Source organism: Polyergus mexicanus, unplaced genomic scaffold (genome assembly GCF_030449975.1).
Source record: "Polyergus mexicanus isolate NDT 795.1 unplaced genomic scaffold, iyPolMexi1.0 SCAF_2, whole genome shotgun sequence".
In the NCBI taxonomy this organism is placed as follows: Eukaryota; Metazoa; Arthropoda; class Insecta; order Hymenoptera; family Formicidae; genus Polyergus; species Polyergus mexicanus.
In genome coordinates this window covers 4,377,628-4,390,037 of record NW_027223322.1, presented here as the reverse complement: position 1 = coordinate 4,390,037, position 12,410 = coordinate 4,377,628, and the positions used below count along the sequence as shown (strand labels likewise).

Sequence of the window (12,410 nt, the reverse complement as noted above, 5' to 3'; positions counted from 1 at the left end):
TTGTATTATATATTGTACTGAGGAATATATACACTGATATAAGAATGAAATGAGTTCAATTAAAACGTGAGCGAGTTCAATATTGTCGAGTAAACGATAATGAATATAAATCCAATGCACGTCGTGTTATTTGTACTTAGTTGTATTATTTAATTATGAATCAGACTTTATGTACTATCGAATCTCAAAGATTTTATCGTGTTTCTTTCTTTTATTTTTATTAGCGTCCGTTAAAGTATCGCGCGGTAAAAAATCTCCTCTGAAGAGGATTCCTTTCCGGACTATTATTCCGTTTTTTTTATACTCACTTTTGAAGAAGATTAAACTTCGATACGGGACGCAAAAAGTTTTGCAGGCTCATGGACAAAATTTACGTGCGATCATAATTGTGCAAAATTATAATGGCCTTTTTATGCGGTAAACAATAAAATATATCATCTAAAATTTTCATCAAAAATTTTCCGATCGCGACGCGACTGTGATAATATCTAAAAAAAATTTTTACTTTCTGATTATCGGTTGTTACTGTATCAATCTAACAATAAATCTAAAGCGTTCTTGATAACAATACATTGGACAACACTACGAATTTTTTTCGCCGGTGAGAATCATCGTCGTTAGTTCTTATTGTTGATCGTTTGCGAATATGTTAATGTATCAAGTCGCATCGTGTCGACCAATATCTCTTTTGTTTCTGTTTCTACTTCCAATTATTCTAAGGGTACACACACACAAAATCTCCATATAAAGGAACGATTTTGTAAAAAGCGGGCTGATCGGAAGGAATCAATAAAACTTCATTTTGAAAAGCCAATTCTTTTTTAATTTTTTTCTATTTATTTATTTAACTAAAAATTAAGAAAGAAATATATCTTTTTTTTTTCTAGAAAGAAAGGAAAAGAGAGAGAAGGGATTAGAAATAATAATTATAAAAACATTCTAGAATGGCGAAAAAATATTCTCTTTCGCACATATTTACTAAAAAAAATTATTTAAAAATTACGTCTATATATGTAGATTTAATCGCATTGAAAGCACATTGTCCCATTTAATCAAGAAGACTAATTGTATCTAAGTTTATCTTAATCAAAGAGTGCCAATATTCTAGAAAATAATGTAAATGTTTCTTCGGTAATCTTCTATTTTAAAAATTATTTATCCAATGTCTCATAAAGATGACTTTCTTTAGATTCGCCCGTTTTTTCGCAAAGAAGAAAATACGGAAAAGCCGTGCGTGTTCTTTTTCGTCCTGCAAAATACGAGATACAGTACTATGCGGACTGTGATTCTCTCGCGTGCGTATTTGTCTCGATGAATCTCGATTTCGAGATTCCACATTTCTCGATTCGCAAGAGGAATCGATCCATATATTATTTCTCGGCGACCCGAACCAATGCTCAATGCGACGCTGCTGTTGGTCTGAAAACGATAATAAAGGAAAGCTGATGAATCACGATTTTCTTCTACCCGTCTGTATCTATAAGCCTGTAACATGTATTTGCAGCGGAGTATAAGGGAATAATAAAAAAAGCAACAACAAAGTAACAAAGACATACACTTTTTATATGCATGATTTATAAGTTTTAATTTTTAATATTGAAAAGGAGGTATACACACATATATATGTTTATATATGTACACATATAATATATATGTATATATACCATATATTGTATGTGAATGAAAATTATTGCTTATTTAAATCGATGTTTCTAAATATAAAACCTGGACTCATTTTTTCTGCAGCTGTTTCCCCATCTTTATAGCACATCTCTCTTCTCTCTTTTATGATAATATATATTTTCCATTTATTTGTTGGCGATTGAAACGTTATTAAATCAATTTTGATTATATTAAAATTTTCATTAGAATAAAATATCAGAAAATAACATTGTTCTGTCGGATTCAAGATAGATAATCGTGTTATTACATTGTATAATCAATTAAATAGTAAAAGATTTTTATTTTACCTTTGCGGTATCTTTTGCAGCTATTAACTCATCGAAATTTGCAACGATAAAAGTGTTTTTGTTAAAATAAAAATTGCACATCATTTTGATATATATATAATTGGCTTTATGTATATATCTTTTTTTTTTTTTTTAATTTTTTTATGTACTTTGTTATCATATTATATGTATCTATATTTTGTTATCATATCGATAGTTCTTTTATCATCGCGAATATTAAGGATTGTCCAGATCTCATTACAAGGAGATTATTATGAGCTAAGCCCATTTGAAACCAAACGAGCTTCTCAGATATTAATTGCATAAATAAATTTATGCATAAATGAAATTTAATAATACACATAGTATATAGATATAAAATAAATGAAAATACAAAATTCTCCAGTAATCGATTTTTAAACGTATTGTATACACGATGCTAATTTCGCATTGCTCGCAATTGTCAAGTCGCAATGTCTCGACCACGTCGCAAACGTCGGAGACGCGCATTTCTCGCAATTTTTAGTCCCGAGACATCGGAAATTTCGTAAAATTGCTGAAACTCCCAACAATGGCTGATACGCTGAAGGCATGGTTGCGTACGAGACTGGGTGTAATCATAGATCTTACCTCTGAGATGTTCGGTCGTTACACCAGAGACGGCACTTTGCTGGCCCATATCCTGCATAGCTACGATATAATAAGCAGCAGTCAATTAAGTACCATCCTTCGCACGCAGGACCCGGCACTGTCTAGGGTGAACCTGAGGACTTTACGAATCTGGTTAAAACTCATCAACGTTACTCTGAGCGACGAATGTATCGACGAGATCTCTAAAGTATCATTCACAGAAAAGAAATAGAGAGCGCGAGAGAAAGAGAAATAAATTAAAAAAATTAAAATTACTATATAAGGAACGAAATATTTCCAACAGTCTTTTTAATCGATTTCAAGTAAACGTTATTTCCATTAGAAATCATGTTACTTTTTAAATTAATCCATAAATATTATTCCCATCAGCCAGATAAATAAATTTCTATGAATTTCGCCTATCTCTTTCGTAGGCTGAACTTATTTTTATATAAAAAATACTTTAGGGTAAAGGTGCAGCAGCTCTTCAACTCTACTACAAGGTTTATCTGAGGCTTGAAGGTAAGGATCGACTGCATTTCATCGCTCTTCAGAAAGAGCGAAAATATATGCCGAGCAGATTCGACATCTCTAAAGTATCTGAGGATCCACCTTCTTATCAACCACCCGAACATCCTCTTTCGCAGCCGTTAATCGAATCGGCCGATAGCGTTCTCTGGCACAAGAGTAAATTTTGGGCGATTACGCAAGCTTGCAGACGAGAACGTCAACGATTCGAAGCCCTCATAAAATATCCTATAATCGAACCGGTCGAACGTTTCATTCCGGAAGAGTTAGCGATGGAGAAGAAGACGGAGAGCGAGATACTGGACGAATTTGCTTGCAAGCATCCTCCTCACAAGATGAAGAATAGATACCGCGTGGTCGAATGTTGCCCTGAAAAAAGATCGTTGGACATGCCCTATGTCAAGGATTCCGCGACCGCTGCGGAATATACCGACTTGCTGAAGAAGCGCAGCGAAAAAGCGGCTAAATCCCACGCACTTAAGATGAAGATACAAACGACGATGATGACAGAAGCTTGGGAGCGATTGTTGAGAAAACAAGATAGGTTTTTCGACGAAGCTCTTGGCAGGCGAGTGCTAGATCAGTCGCGCTACGAAAAACGAATGATGAGGAAGTTGTGCGAGGTGCGAGATTTGAGGAATAGAATCGTGGAGAACCGCAGCATCGTTGACGCGATGTTGCTGAAGGCTAGAGAAAACGAGCTGCGACTGAAGGAAGATCATCGTCGAGAGACAATGAAGGAGGAGATAGAGGACGTAGAAATGGAAGATCGTAGAATGCGCGAGCTTCGTTGGAGAATTCGCGAGGAGAAGGTGAATAGTAATGTGTGTGTGGGGGGACGGGGAGGGGGACGAGGAGGGTCATTATACTGTACGATAAAATCCTTTTTGATAAGAATGAAAAAAATACATATATATAATAATCAAATAGTTTCAAAGTGATGAAGGAGCACAAATTAAACGTGAACATGAAAATAACACAATACATAACAGCAAAAAAAAAGAGAGACATGATAAAACAAGAACAGAGCGATATAAATTATATTAATAACATTATAAATCAATAAAATGTTTTACACTTGAACATTTCAGGTAATAGTACAATTATTTTTTTAAGGAATATGTTATTATTAATTAAAATATATTGCCATCAACATCTCTCGCTTGTGCTTCTACGATTCTAATTAATAATGATATATATCTTTAAAAAATAATTATATTATTACGTAGAATGTGCAAGTATAAAATATCTAATCGTTTTAAGATGCGCAGAATAAGAGAGAAACATCGAAGCATCTGTTTGGAAATTATGGAAGATCTCGCGGATATTGCAGTAAAGATGGCTGAATATCGTCAGGCGAAAAGCAATCATATTCCTTATTCCATTTGGAATGAATGGAAAACGTCGTTCTTGAGGAACCAACCGATATTCGAACTAGTGGACGACCATTTCGATAATGTCGAACAGATAGAAGATGTAGAAGAAATCAAAGACAAAGAAGAAATTAATAATAAAGAAATAATGGAGAATAAAGTAAAAATGAGAAATGGAGAAAAAATAAGTAGCAAAGACGAGAAAAAAATTGAAAAGAAATTAAAATCTGAGGAGAAGCAGAAGCTAACTCAGTTAGAGCTAGAACGTCGGCGATCTTTGGCTGATGCAGACTTTGAGAGCTATCGAGATCTAAGCTCATCCTGGGATCAATTCGTATCGAAGAAAGAAGAAAAAGACGAAGAAGTTGTCAGATTGGGTTGCATTGTGCTTGGTTACATCGTTCATCGGTTACTGGAAATCTTGTATCCTTATCCGAATAGAACAGCGAGTTGTGCAGTACCAAGAGTTAAGATTGCGGCCGTTATCTCAGGGATAATAAATCCAATCTTGCACGAACAGCTGCGGGAATTATTGAAGAACAATGGAATTCGTTTGTTGAGAATGGAGGATGCGATTAATCATTGTTTGGAGAGGTACAAGCGGGAAATGACTGACGTAGAGTATATTGATTTAAATATCGTCTCGACGACGATAAGAGATATTAAAAGATTAGAGACCAAGAACAAAATTGATGATTCATGGGATCGTCAGAAAAAGATTGAAAAGACAACGAATGTGACAACGTTCAAGAAGAGCTCAGCTGACGAGAAACAAACGCAGACACCTAGGCAAATACCTTACGACGATATGGATCCGGTTTTAAGCGACACCGCGTATATAGGTAGGAAAATTTAAAAATAAAAAAGCTATAAAATATATCAATATTGATAAGATAAAATAATTTTATCATTGAATTAATTTTAGAATCATAACTTACGATAATGATATCATTTTTTTATAAACACAGACATATTTAACACATATAGTTTATAAGAAATAAAATAGTATTAATATCTAAGCATTATTAATTTTCTAATGTGTGTAATTGACACTAATCAATAGATTTTATAAAAATATTAATATTCTTAAAAAAATATTTATTTATTTTTGATCATAAAACGACTGATCTGATTACTATCTGTAATATTTAGGCAAATGGACTTACGAATTTCTCACGTTGGGTGAACCGATTTCCGATGAATTAAATACGAAAATACTAATTGAATATCTAAGAGGATTTGAAGATGTCGAAGGTTGGGCGTTAATAAATTATCCTAATACGTATAAGCAGATGGCAATGTTGGAGAAAGCGTTGACAGGACGCGAGGTTTCTTTCGATCCTAAAATCATCAATTTCACGAATGTCAATATAGAGGACATTGATCTTCCATCAGCTAGGATTGTATTTGAGGATGATGAAGACAAATTTGCGACATACAGGCGCGTCCTATCATTTAATGTCAGAATTAAAATTATCGTGTTTTATATAATTAATAATATAAATAAACATATAAAAAGAATAATAATACATAATTATGTGCAAAAAATATTTAATACTATTGACATTATTGATTAATATTCAGATTCATTTATTATTAGTAAATTATTAGTAAATTTTACCTAGTTGCACATGTAATAATACACGTTACAATCGATTTTATTTTATTGTTGTCTTATCAAATTACATTAATGTCTATTTTTAATTCAATAATTATTAAATATTGAAGATTTTTTAAAAAGTTAATAAATAGACAGTTAATAAGATATAAATATTAATACAGGCAGTCTAGATTGTTGCCGAATCCAATTTCCAGAGCAAAAGATAGCTCCTCAAGGACGTTTATGACAATCTATGTCAAGGCAATGTTAAAGTCAAAGACAATAGAGCATCAAGATCAGCCGTGTATATCTTTACCCGACGATGCTACGTCAATAGACGAATATTACGCTAATGAAAATATCGCATACGGATTTTTCTACAACGTTCTCGATTATTCGACCTTGAAACAGTTGGCCGAATTTATCGCGGGTCAGATTCCCAAAAAGCAATTGGAAGAGAAGATTTCACAGGCATATCATGATGAACAGAAATTTCCTGTTGACTCAAAGACAGTCGTTATTAAATGCCTGATACCGAGGGGATATAAATGGGAAACCTTCAAGTACGAAAAGAAGAAAGATATCGAAGCTGAGAGTAGCGATCTACAACCAAAAGTTCAAACCCAATTAGCAAACAGTCATGTTAGACCTGGAGAAGACGATTGGCAATGGATAAATTTCTTCCAACCACCAGCTTTACTCGAAATCTTGGCTACATTCTGGGAGAGTATAGAAGAAGCTTACGTTGAAAACCTAAAGAAGATTCTTTCCTTGAAGAGAATGCACACGTCTGCCATTGTGCCCTATAAAAATCTTGTCCTAAGGAATTTGACGAAGTTTGTTGAACGTCCAGACAAACGGCAAGTTTTACTGAAAGATTTTCAACGCATTTTTAATGAAATCGATGAAGACCTCAGGGATGATTCCGATATGAAATGCGAGCTGCACTGCCGAGTCAGTATATAAATTTTAATTTAAAATATAATAGAAAAATAAAAATTATATATATATATATATTAAATAATAGAGCAATTTATCAGTTTTAATAAAAATCCAGTCAATATAATTAAACATTATTAAATAAAAACTTAAAGTAATAATATAATAAATCGTATGGAGAAGATAGGAGTAACGGAAGCTATTAAATACAATTTTTTTAATCAAATCAATTTTTATTTCAATATTTAATTTTAATAATTAAAAAAAAACTTTGATTATAATAGTTTAGAAAATTCTTAGTACTTTGATAGAAAACAAAGACAATACATAATTTTTCCGTTGTTGAGAATCTAAAAGTTCTTGCATTAGGTTGACGATTTTCGGATGGAATTATGGGACTTGTGTGACGCGCGAAGACACGAAGCTGAAGAAGAAAGAAAACGCATCCTGCAGAATGAGTGGATTCCGATAGAAGCCGTCGTTCTGGTCAACGTGTACATCGAAATCTTGCAAGCGGAAGTTGACAGATTCGTCGACACTATGCAGCTTTTGCAAGATTATTATACTTCCATGTTGCAGAAACCTCTGCAGGAACCGCGATTCTCCAAGATCGTTCTCGAGCACGTCGCGTTGGCAAATGTTCTTCTTGAAACCTCATTATTCGAAGATAAAGAGCGAATGTTGTCAAAGATTGAATCGATCGACGCTTCTGCTCGTAGAGCTATAAATATAGACCATTTTAAAACTGAGATCGAAACTTTACTGATCGATATATCGAAGAGCTTTCATCCTGATCAGAGTATTATTTTTAACATTATTAAGGATAATATTCAACAAGTGCGGAGTGTCGTGAATTCTATCTCGTCTATGATGTTGGAGATGTTGCAGAAGGAAGAAAAAGTCGCGATTCCAAAGACTGATATTAAAAGTAAAAGTATCAGAAACGCGTCGCCCGATTCAACGTTTGACAAGCTAGCGAAAAGAAGCCGCGATTTAATCGAGGAATGGCGGTACGCCGTTTTATTTGAGATCGATCGTATTAATCAGAGATTGGATGTGCTGAGCACATCCGCTCGATTCAATATTATCTTCCTTTTGGATACTATGAAAGAAGCTTTTCATGGCATTTACCATCACATTATCGAAAGGTTGGTACCGATCATAATTATTTATCATGTTGAATTCTTATTTTTAACAAGAGTTATTATGAAACTACGGAACGATACTTTGTATCCATTAGAGGAATTACAGAGCAGTTTAATTCACTTATTCAGTTAATACATTAAATATCGTAGTATTGTTTGTTACTCACAATTTAAAAATAAAATACACAACATACGACGTACTTTCTTTAAGATACAAACGCGAAATGGAAAGTATCAACGAAATGGCGAACGTTTTTTGCTTTGCCATCGAAGAGGAAAGACCGATTCAACAAGAATTACTATTAGACGGCGATCAGTTTGTTGTCAAATCAAACGGTTTGATGTTTCCTGAAGATTCCAAGCGATTTGCCATCCCGATCGAAGAAGTTTCTTCACCTCTGCGATTCCGAATGATTCAACTCGGCCGATTGATAGACATTTTCCGACGAATCGCTCCACACGGAATCATAAGCGAACGCGCTCTGATTTATGTTCTCCAGGATCTGGTATCCTGTGGCGAGGAGGATTGTTATCCGTCCTTCGTGCCTTGCGCCTGGCAACAACTGCGACCTCCGGATATCGAGAAATTGATCGAAGGACTATTCGGCGCTACAGAATACATCGAGTGGCGAGAGTTCGTCGTGTATGCGATGGATCTGCCTGTGCCATCGCATCAGGATATCTTGAAGGCGCGAACGGCTTTTAGGATGCACGATCCTGATCTAAGGGAAACGATCACGCGGGACCAGTTTCATTCGATACCGTTATGGTTTCTCGAAATTTCCACCTTTTACGAGAAGCTCTTGGACGAGGAGATCGATCACAACGAGACGATGGATATAATGTTACGCGAGGAAGTCCGATTAGGCGAGTTTATTTCGCATATGAAGAGCAATTTTATAGAAACGACTGAGGATAATTCTGGGTGCGTGAAATACTCGTCGAACAGAATTCGGCAAAATAAAAACCCTTCGAGCGTAAAATTAATAAAAATTAACTTGCGTGCGTGCAACTTGAAAACAAAACTCATTGAATAAAACATTCTTTATTGAAATGTTTTATTTAAGTTGATTTTGATTTTTTATTTGAGCTATCTTTCATCAATTGCTTTTGCTAATTGCTTTTGATCAATCTCTTCTATACAGTATCAAATATTTTCAATCACACAATTTTCCAATTAGTTTTTTATTATTTTTTTATTAAATTTAATGAATCCATAACATTTTCGCACTAATTTTCTTGCAAATAATTGTTCGCGAAAAATTGATCATGAGATTATTTTGGCAGCGCGATACTGAGACTAACATTGGCAAAGGAACTTCTCTGCCGAATGTACCTGGTAAATAGAAACGCAATCCATTATACCGCAATGTTGTTGGCTTTCTGCAAGGATAAGGATCCTCGTGAAGGTCTCGGGAAAGCGTTTACTCTTGCCATGGGTGCCAGAGTTTGTACCGATGCAGTAGAAGGTGAAAAATACGTCGACGAGCTCGTTGAGAAGAAGCGCCGTGATAGGGAATTGCACTTAAGTCAAGATTATCTATACGAGGAAGCTAATGAAGTAACTAATAAATTTATAAAATTTGTGTTAAAGCTGATTTATGCGATTATGTTTGAAATCGACTTTGTCGCGTTTGCAATTTAATAAATACAATAAATAAAAAGTAATATAAAATAATATAAATATTAAAATGGGATAAAGAACAAGAATAATATTTGCGTATTGAAATCTTTATACAAGTAAGCATCATAAATATTTATTGAATTAACAGTTAATAATTAAAATAACAAGATGAATGATTAAGAATATTATTTATTTCATACAAAAATAAAACATGAATATTAAATCACATATGTAATTATGGAAAAAAATCGTCTAGAATCTATATACATTAGTATTACATCGTAAATATAAAAAAGCATAATTAGAAATCCGGAAAGAAAAATTAATTTTATTAAATAAGAATAGAGCAAAATATTTGGTTTTAGGTAGTGCGAGAAATTATCAATCACATAATAAATAGAATGGTAAAGGCTGTCGGTATACTTGAAAAAGTTCACGATCATGATTTATCTCCGAAACGAATAATGATACAGCAGTTAAACGGATTGGACGAGATAGATCCGTCTGAGCTTTTGCCATCGGAAGAAACAGCGGTACACTTAGTTATAGAAGATTTGTCGGCATTCAGTAATGAACAGGAATACGAGCCGTACTTCGCATCAGCTCCGTCAGCTGAAGCGCCCGAAGATTACGATACGATCCAGCTGAATGAAAGAGTGATCTTTTGGCTGCCACGGAATGTTTGTCTGGTAAATTTATTCGTTTATTATTCTTGCGGATGATTTAAAAATCTTTTTATTCTCTATCGAAAAAAATTGCCTTTTAGTTCAGAAACGGAATTTCTTTTAAATCTTTAGTTTGAAGTTTGAAGCAACATTTGCATTAGAAATGCAACTTTTAATTAGGAATCCAATTTTAATTAGAAAAATTAATATAACGTCGTATCGACAATATGTGTATATAAAATGTGTAAATATATGTTCGTGATGTAAATTTTTTATTTTTCTGTTAAAAAATGTATGTCAGAGTAATGATTTCTAATAATAATTTAAAAGTTTTTATTCGAATGATTCTTTTTCAGACGGTTTTGTCTACGTGTTTACCGTGGCTTGTACAGCAGCCGAATCTTTCTGAAACCTTCATGAGTCTTCGCGAAGAAATAGCGCGCGTATACGACGAATTGAGAGATGAAGAGCTAAACGACGATAAAGATCTCGTTTTATCTCATCGTTTATTAAATCACAGTTTTATATACGAATTACTCTGTGCTTCTAGCAAGTTTGTCTCAAAAAATATGTCAGATTTGCTCCGAAACATTCTAAAAGACAGATATGAAATAACATAACGATGCGAAAATTTATATTAAAAGCATTATAAATATGAAAGAAAGATAAATCTATATGGTAATATAGAATAAAGCGTTCTTTTCCTGATCATTAATTGAATATTCGTAAATCCATCTCATTATTTGGTGAAATATTGCTTCGTAAATACTATCGCAAATTATAAATCATCTGATGTCCACGCGTTAGACTATTTATCAACGTTAATTTGAAATACGAGATACAGAATATATACACAGAGTGTCGCAATAAATGTGAGCAATCTCTCACGAGAATAGGTAAAAATAATCTCGTATTTCCATAGTTCTTGCACAATTTTTTTCTACAATGTATATCTATCGAGATATGCATTGTCTTTAAATTAAAATTTGAAAAGTGTTTTTTCTGAAATAATTTTTATATCACACTGTAGATATTAATAATTTGTAATAATTATTTTTATCTTAATGATCTTTAAAATAGCGTGATAGATTTCTTAATACCACGTCGGAAAGTCGAAGATGCAGACCACTTATAAATCTTCTAATACACAAAATTTTGAAGCCAGTAGGTTTCTGTTATTTTTAAATATGTATTTTGATTCTCCACATCTTTTTGTAAATTATTTCCTCCTATTCTAATGTATCCCCGTGCACGACGAATTAACGATTGTTGTATCCCAGATCCGAGTAATTAACATAACGATAAATTTCGTGATATATTAATCGCTTATTAAATAATTGATCTATAATTTAAAATATTTGTATAATTTAATATTCCGCTTGTATATACGTAATAATACGCAAAATATTTTCGGCTGCGAATTATCAATAACATGGTATTCGGTCTTGGCGGCATAAACATTAGCGCTCTATTGTTTATGTTTTACGGCTTACGGCCTTATTATCATTCGCGCGGCGGCACTTGAATAGTACCGTAATAGTGGGAGACGCTACGTCACAAATTCCTTTCTTATAATACTTATTATCATTCACGCGACAACACTCGAGTAGAAAAGTAGTGATGCGAAACGTTCCATCAAATTCATTTTCTAAATGCGATTGCGCTAACTATCGGGGAATAATTTGATATGATTAATTATTTTTTTTACACACGTTAATTATATCGCGACGATGAATTTCGAAGCGCGTATTTAGCGTAATTTATTCATTTAATTCAAATTAAATTTTATTTCATTTATTCAAATAAGAAATGTAGTGATAGAAATCTGGAATAATATATCATAGTACGTAAAATATTTTGGCAGCGAATTAGGATAATACCTAACATGGTATTTGGCCTTGGCGGCGTAAACATTGGCGCGCGTAAACATTGTTTATATATCACGGTCTTGTTATTA

The 12,410-nt window shown here is 33.4% G+C and overlaps 1 protein-coding gene across 1 annotated transcript; it reads left to right on the top strand.

Moving 5' to 3' along the window:
• The first annotated feature begins 2,520 nt into the window (after positions 1 to 2,520).
• Positions 2,521 to 11,073, top strand: LOC138941406 (sperm flagellar protein 2-like). The gene is made up of 10 exons (XM_070311056.1): positions 2,521 to 2,787; positions 3,047 to 3,919; positions 4,371 to 5,322; positions 5,633 to 5,925; positions 6,267 to 7,034; positions 7,389 to 8,167; positions 8,376 to 9,089; positions 9,452 to 9,725; positions 10,154 to 10,477; positions 10,810 to 11,073. The coding sequence occupies exons 1-10, from the start codon at positions 2,521 to 2,523 to the stop codon at positions 11,071 to 11,073; spliced, it is 5,508 nt and encodes a 1,835-aa protein (XP_070167157.1).
• The last annotated feature ends 1,337 nt before the right edge of the window (positions 11,074 to 12,410 follow it).

Bases quoted from the DNA above. Each gene is read 5' to 3' on its own strand.
- LOC138941406 (XM_070311056.1), top strand. From the start codon at position 2,521: ATGGCTGATACGCTGAAGGCATGGTTGCGTACGAGACTGGGTGTAATC. The intron at 8,168-8,375 runs GTTGGTACCGAT...ACTTTCTTTAAG, and splicing joins TACCATCACATTATCGAAAG to ATACAAACGCGAAATGGAAA. The intron at 9,090-9,451 runs GTGCGTGAAATA...TTATTTTGGCAG, and splicing joins ACGACTGAGGATAATTCTGG to CGCGATACTGAGACTAACAT.